Raw genomic sequence first — 15,816 nt, 5'->3', positions numbered from 1 at the left:
AGAAGGCCAGATGAAGCGGCAATCCCCGAGTTTCAGCGGATATGGGCGGTTCTGCTGGCTGAAGCTTAGGGTTCGAGTTCTGGCTTGGACATCGAAACGTGGGCAGAAGAGAATGCGGGGATCGATTGCCGGATCTGATAAGATGCGAATGCACAACTCCCGGGAACGGTTCGGGTCCCCGGGCGAAAAGAATTTTGTAGAACATGTCAATAGGATACTGTAGGAGCACATATTAGGAGCAGTGGATCTTCTCCACTACATGAAGCCCAGAGCCCTACCAAGGAGCAGGCATAGAATGGCGATCTTCGAGTTCCTGGCTGTGCGGCCTATCAGTGGGGGGTGATAAGCGCTTTGTCTCCCAATACTTTCTCGATCTAATAGTTCTTTGCGCATGATTCGGACTTCTTTGCGAGTGCAGCCTGGCATGCTGACCAAGACCCTAGTGTCGCGCACAAGTGTGCGTATGTTCTCGACTATCGGAAGGTCACCGGATGACCTGCCTGAATCGATTAGCGTTTCCAGTGCATCGATGCTGTAGAATCTGTTCATAGGCGGGGTATCGTCGGCAAATCCACCCTCACGCACGAGTTCAGCGTGTGGTTCGTTTGCTTTTTCTTTGTTTCCTCATGTTCGGTTCCCCTCTTTCCTTGATTCCTCGATTATCTTCTTCTTCTTCTTCTTCTTCTTCTTCTTCTTCTTCTTCTTCTTCTTCTTCTTCTTCTCTCGAATACCAGTTGTCTTGAAGGGGTCTTTCTTTTCTTTCTTTTTCTTCATCCCGCGCATTCCGGGGAGGAGGCGTGTTATAAGGAAGCCTAAGATCCGGGATGTCGTCCCGGCCAACTTCCCCACCTGCTCCCTCAAGATCCCTGCCATCGCCCTCTGAGGAAGAAGCAGATGCACCTTTGTCGGCCAGCTCACACTATCACGATCCTGCCCAGTCGCTTGTTGAATACGACCCGCTGATAGATGAAGGTGAAGCCAGCGAGGCAGATCGAACATGGCAGACCAAGCTTTGGACCCTTTGGCTGGTCAACAAGGGCATGTTCTATGTGATCGCATCGCAGGCGTTTGGAGCGTCGATGAACGTCGTGGCACAGATTCTAGAGAACAAATCTGGTATGGATCCATTCCAGGTTAGTCCCGTAACCCTACACTTCCTGCTACGATTGTAGCTTGCTTTTGATCTTTTTTACCCCCCGGAAACTCAGAGACTAACATAGCCCATTAAGATCCTCTTCGCCCGCATGTCTATCACGGCGCTGGCTAGCTATCTATATATGCTGTACGCAAAAGTCCCTGCGCCCTTAGGCACCCGCCCCGTCATCCCTCTGCTTCTCGGTCGCGCCGTGTTCGGATTCTTCGGTGTCTACGGGATGTTCCTACTCGGTGCAGTATCTCCAACTCAGCGAAGCGACAGTCATTACTTTCCTCTCGCCTATCATGGCCTGCTACGCATGCTCATTCTTGATTCCCGGCGATACGTTCTCCTGGCGCCAGCAAGTCGCGGCCGTCGTGTCGCTCGTGGGCGTTGTGCTTATTGCGCGGCCTTTTGGGAGTAGTAGTTCTCCCAGTTCTGACGGCGACGGGCATGGAAACCCGAGCTCGGCAGATTCGTACCATCATATCCTCGCTACCATCGTGGCGTTTGTCGGTGCTTTCGGTGCTGCCGGGGCATTTACGACCATCCGTATGATTGGCACTCGTGCGCATGCTCTGGTGTCTGTCACTTATTTTTCCTTGGGGACGTGTGTAATTTCTCTTGTCGCGATGCTGCTCCCCTGGGTCCCATTCCGCTTACCTAGCACCGTTCTGGAGTGGACACTTCTGTTGATACTGGGCATCTGTGGGTTCCTGCTGCAGTATCTTTTGACGGCTGGTTTATCCTACGCGCCCCCGCCGGGGATCTCGAAGAACGGCCAAGGGTCTCGTGCGACGCAGGGTATCTATTCACAGTTGCTCTTCGCGTTACTATATGACAAGGCTATATGGGGTGCGACGCTCTCCCCTCTGAGCTGGATAGGTAGTGCGCTGATTCTGGGATGTGCTATTTATGTGGCGATGGCTCAAGAAGAGCCGGCCAAGCCAAAAGCGGAGGAGATGGATCACGCTGGGTTTAAAGATTGCTAAGAAAAGATTGTTCTGGGTGTGCTCCTCGATTATTGGATTCAGATTGGATGTTTGGGGTTCTTTAGACAAGATAATGGCTTTCAGGCTCGATCGTCCTCGGATCGATAGATTTCGAGCGGCCGGAAACTGGAAACACTTGGAATCTCCTTTTCGTGCCTCGGCGATCTCACATGCAGCCAATACAATTGAAGTTTCTTATAATGTGTCACTTCTCTGCCATCGCTTCGTCTTAATACATCCGTCATCAGAATCATCGCCAGACCCGTAAACTTGGACACGATATACGGTAGCTTCCTCCCTCAATGCACCGACAGAACCATCAGCGGCCTCGAGCACTCTGGTTACTATTCATTGTCAAGTCTTTCAATTATTTCAAATATAACGTGTGTTGCTAAAAATGCTGCATTATACGGCAACGAACAAAGGGTATATTATGTTACAGCTTGAGTCCAATGCCCCTGCCCGCTTCTTTCATCCCCGAGTCTATATAACTTGCGCTATTAGGATCTGTGCTAAGAACTTCGCCTCCCCATGGACTTGAAGTGAATACTCGAGCCATCTGAGTATTGTAATGGAGCCATCACTCGGATCTCTCAATCAAAGCGTCATTCCCAGGAAGCAAAATGCCCAAATTAGCAGCAAGTAGAACAAACCACCCAGAAAGAACAGAGGGCGCTTCCACTCCAATCCCACCTTCAAACAACATGCACAAACTACCTTCAACTAGCATTCTAGAAAGCGTACCAACGACCGAAGACGACCATATCCAGGGAACCAAGGACGTCGCTGCTCTCGCACTCCCACCGTACAGCCCCATCCGTCCCGGCCACGCCGATGACCGGCCCCCCTCCTACGAAGCAACCTGTGCTCTCTACCACGCCTGCCTGGCCGACCGACTCCCCACCGCGCGAGACGTGAATGTGGACTTTGGATTCAGCCAGCTGAGCTCGAAGGCGGATAAGCGGTGTCTGCTCGGGCTGTACCAATGCCTGATTGACCGGTATCAGCTGAGTCGAGAGAAGATACACGAGATGCTAGCTAACAGGTCTTTGGCCTCGCGGATATTGACGGTCTTCTATGAACTGCCCGATGAATCTAAAGAGGTGGATTGGCCGCGGGGGCTGAATCAGCAGTATCTGATTGAAAGGCTTGAATCGGAGGGGCAGCGAATGGATGAGCCGGGGGAGACTGTGGACGAGGAGGCTGAGCAGAATGTCTCGACTGGGAGGCGGATCTGGGTGGTTCTATGTGCTGGCAAAGATCGGCTGTATTCGCTGTACCGGTTTCTTATTCTATGCTATACTGTGTACTATGATATGCGGAGGGCTCTGGATTTTGTAATATTGTTTCTTCCCAAGTAAGGAATTCCATGTCGAGTTTGGCGTTCGGGTGGAATTCTGGGGATTTGCTACTTGTTGACTCATTGGCCAAGAAGATTCCTTTGAGTAGTTCTGTCATTGGTCACGAAAGAGTACCTCGAGAGCGCAACATGTATGGAGCCTGTGGAGAATTATATGCAAGGTCGGAAGATAACCCGGAAGTAGATACAAAGAATTGACCAGGGAACCCTGAGTTTCCAACGGGCACATAATTCTCTCCTAGAACGATCAGATGCAGGCAACTGCAGGAACACACTAAGCAAAGGCAAGGGTTCAATTTGCGGAATATTAGGGACGACAATTTAGCAAGAGGTTTCAGAATAATAAGAAAGAAATTACACAAATTCGAAAAGAAAAAAAAAAACTGGATAAGAACGCCTATAGACCAATGAAAATTCGCCTGCAAGTGGGACTCATGAGCAAAGACGGAAGATGGGAACCCTAAAGATCATATCCATAAATTTATAAGACACGAACCGAATGCAAATGTAAATGTAGTGGATGCAAGGCCCATTTGGAGTCAGGTACCTCGGTCTGCTGTACCCTGCTGTTCATGTACCGGTTTCCTTCCTTTCTTCCTTTCTTCCATTTTTTTTTTGGTCACACCCAAGCGAGATAAACTACTGTGCTGAGACGTGCTGACCGGTGCGGCCACGAGCTTCCTCCTCAACGCCGTTGGGGGTCTCTGACTCGGGCTCCTCGTCCTCGGCGGGCGAGAGAGGGTGACTGGGGGTCTCTTGAAGGGATTGTCGGCTGCGTGCCATCTGGGAGGATTGTTAATAAAGTGCATCCCGTTGCATCGACGCTTTTTGGTCGACTGGGGCAGGATTTCATACCCATGCTCGCACACCACCGATCAATCCGAGACTGTATCCGGTGGCAAAGTCCTCGTTGCGACCAGAGCCCAACGTAGGGCTCTCCGGGCGGCTGAGTGTATCCACCCGCGAGAGAAGCGACTTGCTCCCGCCAGTGGGGCTGGCCAAAGGCCCGCGAGCATTGGTGTAGTCGACGCTGTTACGAGCAGTGGGAGCTGGACTGTTAGGCCGGCTGTTCTGCCAGATCTGTCGCAGCTCACGACCCAGCTCCTGACCAGTCATGGTCCAGTTGGTGCGGATGTTGTCGCGCAGCTCCGCCACGTGGCGCTTGATCTCAAGCTCGTTTTTCTTCAGCCAGGAGACGTTAAGTTCTTGTCGGGAGGCGCCACGCTTGAATTGCCGGGAGATGTACTGGTCGTAATCTCGCACGATACTAGAATAAGTTTCTATGATTAGTCCTGAGCAGGCCATTTGGAAGATGGCGACGAGCGACAAACCGAGTGATAATGCCTGTGGTGCTAACACCTTCTGTTCGCTGGGTGACAAGGAATTTGCCCTGTGCCTTGATGGGGCCGTAGATGTCGTCGCCCTCGGCAGCCTCGTAGGTAGATCGTCGTGCGCGACGTAGTCAATCTTGTGCTCCTCCAGGAACTCAGCCGTAACAATCCAAGGGCAGTTTGGGATGACTTCATCAACCCATTTACAGTGACGAAGGGTCTCGGCGCGCTCGGCTCCACTGAGAACTGTCAGACCCTTACGCTTATGGGTCTCCTCGTTGCCTGTGACACCGACAATCAGGTAGGTGTTTGGGAAAGTATTCTTCGCTTGCTCAAGCTGTCTCATATGGCTGTAGAAAGGTACAATTAGCCTGGACTCCCTTTCAATTGTAAATTCCACCTCCCGGGATGGTGGGAACGAGGAACCACGTCTCCCCTTCCCCTCATTTACTGAAAAGACTTACCCAAGGTGAAATAGATCAAACACGCCGTCCGCATACACCCGTACAGGCCGGCCCACGGGCGGGGGATTAGTCTTATATCCCACGGGGTCCCGGATAACGCCGCGCTGGGGCGGAGGCATCGAGTCCTGGTCGTTGTTGGGAACCTCGATATGGAGGTTACGGGCTCCATCTTGTTCGATGTCGCTGCTGGCCGCGGTCTCAGACGGTTCTCCTGGGTTCTCCTGGCCCTCCTGAGCCTCGCCGCTTTTGCGCACCCGTTTAGAAGGCGGGTTGGGCTCGTTTTGCTTGTGCCGTGCCAACGCCGCTTGTGCTGGACCGGTTGAGTCCTCGGCGTCTTCGCCGGACGCGTCGCGCGAGGAGGGCTGGGGGTCGTTTGAGGGAGCGGGAAGATGGGAGGCGCTGCGCTTACGCTTTCCGCCGGGTGAATTTGAGGGCGCCATGGTGTTGATGTATAGGGGGGGATGAAGGGAGAGGTCGAAGCTCGGAAACTTGGAATTGGCGGATCCGGTGCGGGTTGCCCGGTTTAGGGGTCCGCGTGTATTTTTTCTTTTAACGCGCGAAGTGGGGGCTGCCGCTCCCGTCATTTAGGGGTCACGGATACGGAGAGCATTACGGGGTAAGAAAGCATGCTGGGGCTCGGAGGAGCTTTTCGTTTATCTGGGCTCGTATAGCGAACTTTCCGATTCGCGATATTTGAGTCTACTCTATTCCTCTTCTCCTTTCTCGTGATGGCTTCGGATTATCTTGTCAATGTAAAGGGCCCACAGCCCCTGGAAACTCCACTGCTGACAAAAAGAAAAGCCAACCATCAACCATCAACCCACGTAGACTATCCCCCAGGCGTACTGCCGAGCTCCAGGACTTTGCGACGGATGCTGATGTCTTTTTCCGAGCACAGCTCGATCGGAGCCGCAAGAAAACCCCAGTCCATCGTGCGCTACTGTCGTGGACCAGAACTTCCGTGGGATAGGGGCCACAGAAAAGAAAAGGAAAAAAAGAAAAGAAAAGAAAAGAACAGGTAGCGTGGAATGTGTAAATCGTTCGTCTCAATAGCGGAGCGTTTTCTGCGGTATCTCGTGTGGGGTGAAAAGCATAAAAAAAAGACATGTATTCATGAAGGCCCCTGCGCCGGGCAAAAGAGGCCACCCTCGTACGCCTGTGGCCACTTCATTCCTGCTCCATTTCTACCTCTCTGTACTTCTGGTCCTCCGCATGAAACAAGAATCCGAGAGGATTCAGTGGAGCCCGATCATGAATTTAACAGGAATTTGCGGGACATGAAGGAAAAGGATGGGGGGGGCCCGCGAAGTCAGAAATAAGGGAAAGGAAGAAAAAGCCGGAAAGAGTAGTAGCAGGAAGAGGGCGTTGAAAATGGCAGTCGTTCACAAGTCAAACAAAAATGGAGAAGAGGAGAGGAAGGGAGGACGGAGGAGGGACGATAGCAAGTCAAACAGGGCAAAGGAAATCAGAAATAAGGCAAGACGAAATGGGAGCAACCTGGCCCGGTCCCATTGAGATCTACGAGTTCTTCGACTTGTCCTCCGTGGAGGCCGGGGACTCGGATATTTGCGATTCCTTGCCCTGGGGGCCGGGGGTGTCCTCACGAGCGGAGGCTGGCGGCTGGTTCTGGTCGTGATCATCCGTCTGGTCGAACAATTCTTCGTCGTGCTGGTCGGGAATGACCTCGGTGCCATCGCCTAACAAGATGATCCGGCCGCCCTGGTGGACACTGAAAGCGCGCGAGCGCTCCATCTCCAGGTCATATTCGTCCGGCTGTTCTTCGAATTGATTCCGGATCCCTGGGCCACGGAACTCGGCTGTGCGTATAGAGCGTCAGCACGAAGAGGGACTTGCTTCGGATTCCTCGTGAGACTTGCCGTACTCGGGCGGAGCACAGGGCCCGTCTCCGTTCGCAACCCGCTCCGCAATCATGTTATACCATTCCTCCTTAGTCTTGCCGTTGAGCAGACCAACGATGGTCATGGTCATGTTATCGCATCCTACTCCCCCGGTCTCGCTGTTGGAAGCTAAGCAGTTATCCATCATGTTCTCGCAGATGCGGTAGAGGTCTTGCTTGGCGGCGATGCCCCTCCGTACGAATTCAACCACGGCTTGGGACGACTGGCAGTCCCAGATACCTGAGATGTGTTAGCCAATTTAGCCAATTGATCCCAAGGTGAGAGGAGGAGGGGTGGCGGCGGCGTCAGTTTTGGGCTCAACATACCGTCACAGGCGATGACAAGGAACTCATCATCATCAGTCAGGTCGTGCACGGTCACATCAGGGTATGCGGTCACGATCTGTTGCTCGGGGAGAGCTCGGCGCTTTTCTTGAACTCGAAATCACCAATGGCACGAGAAAGAGCCAGGTTACCGTTGACACGTCCGAAGTCGACGAAGCCACCAGCGGCACTAATACGGGCCTTTTCGCCTGTAAATGGGTTAATATGAGGCCTCGCCCGACACTTCAAAAGATCTCCCTGCAGGCTGTCCGAGCACTTACCTTCATTCTGGGGCTTATGGTCAAAAGAGAGGGGCTTTGCGCGGCCCTTGACGCCGAGAACCGATCGGGAGTCACCTGCGTTGGCCTGTTTTCGTCAGCATTGCCATACTAACTACTCCAGCCGCCATATCAATCGAGAAAACTTACAACCCAGATCTTGTGCTTGGAGATAATACTGGTGGACGCAGTGCAACCGGACACCTCTTCTTCATATTTTGGGTCTGCAAATGGTTGGAAAAAAGGAATACGTCAGCAAAAGAATACTTCCCTCCGCCACATCGTAGAGCAACGTACCTTCCAAAATAGCCCGATCAGTAGCAAGGAAGCCGTCCTTCATAGCCTGTTCAATATCGCCCTGGGCGAAAGACTCTTGCTGGGCAACAATCTTGTGGAGATTCTCCCCCGCAAATAGCGCAACCTTGTCTCCTCCGTGGCCGTCGTAGACACCAAAGAAAGCAAGGCGCTTGTCCGCCTCGGTCGGTTTCTGCTCGCCCGAGCCCGTGTACTTGGCTTGTAGGTCTAGGACTGCGGCGTGGGCGTCCTCCATGCTGATTCGCCAGCCTTGCATGGCTGACACTCCGTATACGCAGCATTCATCTTCGCCCTCGGACGATACCTAGTCGAAGAGCAATGAGTCAGCGTTGATGAGAACACCCTCCAGTCTGACCCCCTTAACAGAGTCCGTGTGCTTTGTCGGGCCCCCTGCCCCGGGCTTGTTCGAGTTCAACTCATCGTAGCCCCTCCGAGTCATCAGGACCCCGCATCGTCCATCTCTGCGTTGAGAGCCCCGGGTTGTCGGCAAGAGGGCTCGTGGGGTTCACACTAGGTTAAGGGGGGGTGGAAAAAAGCATTTTCACAGCCGGTTTGCAGCCCGGCTGTTCCGCGAAGAGTTGGATACTCGGGTGCGACGAGCCCCGCGATGGAGCGAGAAAAAAAAGGCCGTGCAGAGGAGGGGCAGAAATGCAATGGGAATAAGACTCACTTTCTCGACCACCGGCTCGGACAAGGTCTGACCCATGGTGGCACAGATTGAATAGAGGAAATTGAGGAGAGAAGGGTGGGTGGGGAAAGAATATCGGAGGGTAGCTCCAGATGAATGTGGAAGAAGGAGAAGAGGGAGGTCAGGTGAGGAGTCTTTTTTACAGGCGCGTTTCCTCGGGTCCGATCCAGGTGGGGAAGCACGACACGATCTGAAGAAGCTCGTGAGGACTGAGGATTTGCAGATATGCCGATCAGTAGGTGTCAGAGATTTTGCTTTCTGGGATTGCTCTCGTGTTCGGTCTTAAAAAGTTGGGGTGAGATCGGAAGCAGAGATTTCCCCCCGTACGCGAAGGGTAAACGAAAGGGTAATATTACCGCGCTCGTGTGCTCTGGTAGTCCACGCAGCTCTATTGAAATTTGCAGGCTCTGAATTGTAAAATTAGTCTTGTATGTTCTAGGGGGGTTCTTGAATCTAAATAGTTTCCTATTCAATGAGGCCTCGGATGGCGGGGCATTGACGAAATGTCCGTATCAATTACGCCACATCGTGTGCACAAAGGTACCCCCCATGTACGGTGAAGGATTCCTTGCCACCAAGGCAGCCTAGACAGCCCTGACTTGACAGCCTAATTGTCGTCGACCTACAAGCCATGGCGATCGGCTACTGGCCCACTGCTGAAGATCACATCCTACCTCCTACCTGCACGTGCCACGCTCTGCCCTGAGCTGTAAGCAATCAATTGTTCCTATTCGCTATCGCTATCACTGGCACCGTCACCATCACTATCAGCATTGGATATCTTGTTCGCAATACACCCCAAATAAACTCCAGATCCAAAGATATTCCATGAAACAAACTACGGAAAGGTGAAAAGAAAATGAAAGGGAATCAAGGGAATCACGATGATCAAACAAAGGCTATCTCCCCGCTACTAGCCACAGGAAGCCCACGGTGGGGGTCTTGAATGGGAGGGGGCGGCTCCAGCTGCCCATTCGGCGAATGGTTACGGGTCTTCAGGGGACTCGCCTTGCGAGAAAGATGTTCGTCTAGGTCAGACAGGACTGAGGAGCTGGGTGGTACTGCTGCTGGAGCCGCAGTCTTGGCATAGTTGCCTGAGTCCATGCGCCTGTTACTGCTGAGGCTTGTTTCGCTCCAGAACCGAGGCAGCGGTGAGATCACTCCCCGGTAGTCTTGTGCGATACTCAGCTGGCTCATGCTGCGGCCACCTCCCTCGGCTAGAGGGAAGAGGCCGGGTGGTGGTTGCAGACCTTGGTATGATGACAGGCGGTTCTCGTCTCCGTATTCAGATACAGACAGATTGGTCGAGTATGGTCGGTCTTGAATCGACTGGCGGAATTCGTCCGTGAAGGTGGATACGGAGACGGTGTCAGCGCGACTGCGCACACTCCGTGCTCTTTCGAGAGCTCGCAGTCCCGACGAGCGGCGACCGTTACTGACTTGTCCAGAAAAGAGCGGGTTGGTAGAATTGCGATGCTTTGCCCGGGAGTGAACGAACGCCTCGAGAGAATCGGCTTCAGAGATGACAGATTCGTCGGGATCCACGGTTCGGAGCGTCACTCGTTTGGGGTTTTCGGGGATGCTAGATGCTAAGCTATGTCGCATTCGTGCAGCTGCCGGAGGTCGAGGGAAGAGCGGCGCAATGTTGTTAAAGCTATTCTCGTCACTCATGAAAGAGCTTCGATTATTCTGCCAAGAGTTATGCACCACTCCATGCCCAGGGGGCCCAAACCCTCCAGCTCCGTGTCCGGCGCCACTCAGCCGTACCGGTAAGCCAGAGGCGACCGAGGAAATACCACTGGATCGTTTAGAGTACCGCTTGGATCTAGATGACTGGATCGACTCGCGCTTCATGGCTCGTGGCTGGATTGGTTTCAATGGCTCCCGCCGTGAACGAGTGCTGGTTCGACGGCGCACAGGAGGACTGCTCGTGAACGAGAGACGCTGTTTCTTGGCAGGGGATATGCGAATGGGTTTATCTTCTTCGATTATCGAGTCTCTCAGGGGGACGAAAGTACCACGTTTGGGAGAGCGAGGCGGAGGGTTGGGGGACGGATCCGAGGACTCTTTTGGTTTCTCAAAGGACGCCACGTTCCATGCAGGTCCCAGCTCGAGCTTAGGGAGGTCAGAGGCAGGCAAGAAAGGATTTACCCAGCTATCCGATTTATCATCTTGCGACATCCTCTCAGCAGCTTCTTCAGGGTCCGGAAAGTCCGGTCGTGAAGGTCGAGGAGGAGGCGATTGCTTTGGAGACTGGCCCTCTTCAACTGCATTCGATCTCCTGCGACGACGCCAGCAACAGAATAGAATGATCAAACTCATAATGACCACAACTGGAATGACAACTGAAATCGCGATGATGCCGGCCTTTTTCCGAGAAGGATTGGATGAGTCGGTGAAGGGGTCACCCGAGGTGGAATTGGTGTCTGACGGTTCCAAGATATCCAGCTGGAAGTCTTGGGTATCCTCTATCCCTCCTTGGTACGCCTTCAGAGGGATATTGATCTTTTGGGGGTCTGTGTCCGAGGGGACGTGACCGTATAAAGTTTTGTTGTCGGAAAAGTAAGTAAGCCACGACAACAGATCTCCGTCCAAGTCAACGTCTAGCTCGACGGAGTTATCTGTCAAAACCGACTGGTTGAAAATGAACATAAAATCATCTCCAATGGTTGCTTCGCAACCTTCAACCGTTTCTAAGAACAGCTTCAAAAAGTTCAACCGTACCATGAGCTGAGCTTGGTCCGAGTAGCTGTCGGTCACCGTGATAGTGATATTTTGGTTGGTCGCATTTTTGGGAGGGGTGCCACTGAGCGACATCGATTGGTGGTCCATGGACAACCAGTCGGGGAGATCGGTGTCAATGTTGGTCAGGTCCTTGGTTGGGATCGGCGAATCGTCCAAGGTAAGTAGCTGCTGGAAACTGGGGCTTTGGAATTTGTCGCCTCGGGTTAGGTTGAAGACTTGCATCGTTTCATTGAATGCAAGTATGTGCGGCCCAATCACAAGCTGGAAAGTCACATTGGCCGCGCTATATCCAGCGACATCAGAAGCCACAAGTTGAAAAGTAAAGGCCTGTGGTCCTGCGCCGGGAAATGCTGGACTGTTGCCAGCGAACTTGAGGGCCACAGGGTCGAAGTTGATCCAAGAAGGCAAGGGAGCGTTATTAGGGGAGGTGCCGTAGTAAATCGTAGAGGGATGCGTATTCTCGAAGGTATCTGAATCAAATTCGATGGCAAATGCTCGACCAGGGTGTATATATAGAGTCGTCGGGTAGGACACTGGGCCAAGCTTCTCTAACTGCTCAATCAGAGGTTTGCCCACTGTTGGCCCTTTGTCCGCTGTGACTATGAGAGTGACATCCATGCTATCAGAAGACGATCCATCTGACGCTATTAATTTGAATTTCTTCGCGCCTGTGTCGCTGGCTTGAGGTGTCCCGTGGAGAGCTCTGCTGCTGCTGTCTACCGAGAGCCATGACGGGGCGTCTGATAGTGAGTATTTGGTGTTCGAGTCCGAGTGGGCAAATGTGCCGTCTGCAAACACGAAATGGAACGGTTGTTCCACTCGCGCAACCGGAGGCAGTTGCGAATTAATTGGGTAGTTGGCTGTTAGAGCCACCGCATTCACCAAAGCTACGATGGTCAGAATAGCCAGAAGTAACGCCATGTCTGGTCGAGCACGCCCGAGCACGCTCGGAAGACTGTAGTTGAAGGCAGCCTAATTAGCACGACCAGACGCGTGGATCACGTTCTCGGATGGTGAATAGTATCGCAACCAGGTTGTGCAGTGAATGGGTGAGATGGGAAGAGGTGGGCGTTAGATGAGAGGATACGCCTCCATGATCGGGTGGAAGGAGAACGGCTCCCTCTCGTGCCAAAGGGACTCATAGAACCCCATTCAGGGCGGGTCTTGCGATAGAAAGCCATGCCTGGATATGCGCGACGTCACCAAAGTATGCAGTAGAGGACAAAATGACAGTCGGGAATGGAGAGCGCGTCGGGACTCGGGCTCACGTTTCGGACTGCAAGGGATAAGCACCCCCTCCAGCAGTCGAGGAGCGCAGGAGCCAATCATTCCTGGAGACCTTTGCCCCTAACCATATTCCAAGGAGGCTCTAAAAGCAAGAATCACGCTCCCTCTCCTCCCGATTGCCTCGTCAATGCGGTAGGACATCCATCCCCCTCCCTCCATAGGGGCAGGATAATGCAGGAGGGCTCATACACCACGATCCAAGTCAAGGGTCATTCGAATGCCTGCTCGTCCAGGGGAGTAGTAGTCAGGGATTTGTTCTTTCTCCTCGAATCCACATCGTTGATATAGTTTCCGTGCTGGCTCCCTGGCTTTGTCTACCCATAGCTGGATGTATTGGCAGCCTTCCCTTCGCAGGCGCTCCTGAATGTAGGACATAAGGAGGCCCCCAATGCCCTGTCGTCGACAGGACTCGATCACACAGACTTTGTGCAAGAGCGCTACACCTTTCTGGCGCACATACACGGCGTACGCGATAAGCTCTGGGGCGTTCCCCTCCCTAGATTGAGTCGCGTACAGAACTCGCGTGTTGGGCTTCTTTCTCCACAGCTCTTCGCCGAATGGGAATGCCTCATTGGTAGGGAATGTTTTCTTCTCAACGCGTGAGATCTGGGTGAGGATCTCTAGTGCCTCGTTCCTCTTCAAGGAATGAATGTCGGAGATTGTGGGGGGCATTCTTGAGCGCGCTGTTAAGATGCCGCTTCATTCCGCCTTCCTGGCGAGAGACTTGGTTCTACACGAGGATGTGCTTGCCACGTTCGGCAATTTTATCCTCTGCGTGGCATATACGTCAATAAAGAACTATTGGATCAATGTGGACGAGGCGGGTCATTTTGAGTGGATCATGGCCTGAGGCAACAAAACACTACGCGAAGGCTATTGAGAGGGACAAAACAGTTGCAGGGTCACGGTATGTCATCGAATAATTTGTTCTTTTGGAAGAAAAGGCGGACTACTAGAGTCTCTCTTTGTTTGAAGCTTGGTCTTAAGGAAAGACTTATGTCAATTCCTATTTATGAGGGTTTTCAGCGGCTTCAAGTTTCAAGGGATCCTCCCTGCCCCAAGTTTATGTACTGTAAATTCATGTCGGGAAAGCAACAAGACTGAAAGGACGACCCTTGTGATGGTTTTGCACTGCCAGGAACTTAAAGTCTTTTTTAAACTAGCCGATATTATATAATTACAGTTAAAGGTTATCACGATCGTCTAACCCTATAGACGCCGGCCGATATACTGGTTCCTCCGACATGCAACTGAGGTCATTACTAGTAGAGACGGCTGTTCCCGTAAGAAGCAGATCGTCTGACCAGGGCTCTCCAGGATATGTCCTTGATAAGCGACTTCCATTACTTGACAGAGAATAAACGAACCACCCCGAGTAACTTCGTTAATCGAGGATGCCCAACTGCTGCTGGTATGGCCCGTGCACCCGGGCTTAACGGGGCTTCCAAACGCCGGTCCACTCGTAAGCAGAGGATGAGGTGCCCAGGTATGTTTCTAACCTTGGAAAGTTCGTATTCTCATGTCATCGGTTCAAACGTCTGTTCCTCGCACGCATAATGATGAGGCGAAAACAATACACAAGATGTGGGCCTTGCGCCAAAGCCCGCATAGGCTGTGACGCTCGTCAAAAGAACGGACAATCTTGTTCCAATTGCATTCGCCGTGGGAAGGATTGCATCGCCAAAGTTGGATACCCGCTGAATACCCTATCTGCACTCAACTGACTACCGTTGTAGTGGAAAAGACCTCCAGCGGAAGTGCCTGATCGCACGCGCTCCTTGGTAGCAACACGGGATATTAACCAGAAGCAGAACAGCACCGTGCTGGATGACGTACTGCTAAAGATCTCCTCAGATGTGCTGGAATCATGCTGGCTCAATTTAATAAACTTCCACAGCTCCCCAATGGTCTCTATTCATTCCGTTCGTGTACCTGACTGAGCCTCTTGAGTTCTCCATATTAACATCCGACAGCCACCAACGGACTCCATTGTCAACTTTCTGGCTGATCTAGATATGTTGCCTTCGCGAAGAGATGGGCAAACTGTCCATCGCTTCTATCGCGATCCAAACCAGAACCCGTTCGCGCTTGCCGTCCGCTTGTACTCTTTGAAGGTCCTCTTGTCAAGTGGTAGCTCACGGAGTGAATCAAAGGACATCGAGACAATCCAAAAAGATGGCTGCATGATATCGACTTGGAAGCAAGCACTGAATGAAGCATCACGTTGTATGGCAACCACAAGCTATCATTCTGCCTTTGCCTTATATTTCCTGGGAATGATAGGATTATCGATGCGAGGAACCCCTTCCAATTTCACCGAAATATGTTTTGCCAAGGCCTCTACACAAATAAAAGTATTGCATGGAAGGGAGACAGTCATCGACGGCGAATCATGTCAAGGATCCAGGCAAGATATGGCCCTTTGGCTAGGATTTCAGTGCGAGACTCTCTTCCGCTTCATCGAGCCCACATTTCATGGCAAGTTATCGTACTTGTCGCCTGACGACCAAATTTGGAATATAGTCCGAGACCGCACACATGTGTTTCATCGATCTTTCAAGAGTCTCCATACGACAATCGAGCCACTTTCGGAAGATGTGCTATCTGTCTTACTCAAGCATGCCAATTTACATAAGACCATGATTGTTTGCAATTTCAACAATCTTCGGCAAGAAAACTCGAATAGCAGTTTCCACAAATACCTTAATTCAATTCTTGCAGATATACGAACCTATGAGGAGGTACTCCTGCCGCTGCTTGACATCCTCCGAAGGGATATTTGGCTTATTGACTCGAGAGATAGATTGAGTTACTGTAAGCCTTTTGCTAACGACCTGTGGTGCTTTCCTGACAATTAGACAGTCATTACCATTATACACTACCAAACGTTGCTGCTTCTCCTTATCGGCGAGATCGATGCCCGGTCTCTTGAGGTACCTGGTCGCGATAGGTTATCCGAGCTTAGCTGTGTTCGAGCTATCATCAACGTCCTAGATCAAG

At 52.1% G+C, this 15,816-nt stretch overlaps 6 protein-coding genes across 6 annotated transcripts; 2 read left to right on the top strand and 4 right to left on the bottom strand.

The window, feature by feature from the left end:
• Window positions 1-824: 824 nt before the first annotated feature.
• N7468_000182 (DMT family transporter) lies at window positions 825-2,127 on the top strand (the record flags this gene model as incomplete). The annotated part of the gene is made up of 3 exons (XM_058469479.1): window positions 825-1,133; window positions 1,230-1,386; window positions 1,418-2,127. The coding sequence occupies 3 exons, from the start codon at window positions 825-827 to the stop codon at window positions 2,125-2,127; spliced, it is 1,176 nt and encodes a 391-aa protein (XP_058335510.1).
• A 704-nt stretch (window positions 2,128-2,831) lies between these two features.
• On the top strand, window positions 2,832-3,488 carry N7468_000181 (uncharacterized protein; the record flags this gene model as incomplete). Its single annotated transcript, XM_058469478.1, has 1 exon — window positions 2,832-3,488. One exon carries the CDS (start codon window positions 2,832-2,834, stop codon window positions 3,486-3,488), a length of 657 nt encoding a protein of 218 aa, XP_058335509.1.
• A 638-nt stretch (window positions 3,489-4,126) lies between these two features.
• N7468_000180 (choline-phosphate cytidylyltransferase) lies at window positions 4,127-5,722 on the bottom strand (the record flags this gene model as incomplete). The annotated part of the gene is made up of 3 exons (XM_058469477.1): window positions 4,127-4,270; window positions 4,343-5,168; window positions 5,283-5,722. 3 exons carry the CDS (start codon window positions 5,720-5,722, stop codon window positions 4,127-4,129), a joined length of 1,410 nt encoding a protein of 469 aa, XP_058335508.1.
• A 1,078-nt stretch (window positions 5,723-6,800) lies between these two features.
• Window positions 6,801-8,802, bottom strand: N7468_000179 (PP2C family serine/threonine-protein phosphatase; the record flags this gene model as incomplete). Its single annotated transcript, XM_058469476.1, has 8 exons — window positions 6,801-7,099; window positions 7,178-7,420; window positions 7,507-7,611; window positions 7,656-7,712; window positions 7,785-7,869; window positions 7,932-8,005; window positions 8,079-8,400; window positions 8,767-8,802. The coding sequence occupies 8 exons, from the start codon at window positions 8,800-8,802 to the stop codon at window positions 6,801-6,803; spliced, it is 1,221 nt and encodes a 406-aa protein (XP_058335507.1).
• Window positions 8,803-9,672: 870 nt separating this feature from the next.
• N7468_000178 (putative transmembrane glycoprotein) lies at window positions 9,673-12,450 on the bottom strand (the record flags this gene model as incomplete). Its single annotated transcript, XM_058469475.1, has 1 exon — window positions 9,673-12,450. One exon carries the CDS (start codon window positions 12,448-12,450, stop codon window positions 9,673-9,675), a length of 2,778 nt encoding a protein of 925 aa, XP_058335506.1.
• Window positions 12,451-12,999: 549 nt separating this feature from the next.
• On the bottom strand, window positions 13,000-13,488 carry N7468_000177 (GNAT family N-acetyltransferase; the record flags this gene model as incomplete). Its single annotated transcript, XM_058469474.1, has 1 exon — window positions 13,000-13,488. One exon carries the CDS (start codon window positions 13,486-13,488, stop codon window positions 13,000-13,002), a length of 489 nt encoding a protein of 162 aa, XP_058335505.1.
• Window positions 13,489-15,816: the final 2,328 nt, after the last annotated feature.

Source organism: Penicillium chermesinum, assembly GCF_028974085.1.
Source record: "Penicillium chermesinum strain IBT 19713 chromosome Unknown utg000001l:1.0-1975020.0:1.0-1976611.0, whole genome shotgun sequence".
In the NCBI taxonomy this organism is placed as follows: Eukaryota; Fungi; Ascomycota; class Eurotiomycetes; order Eurotiales; family Aspergillaceae; genus Penicillium; species Penicillium chermesinum.
The sequence above is the reverse complement of the archived record's forward strand: the minus strand, read 5'-3'. Positions and strand labels throughout refer to the sequence as shown.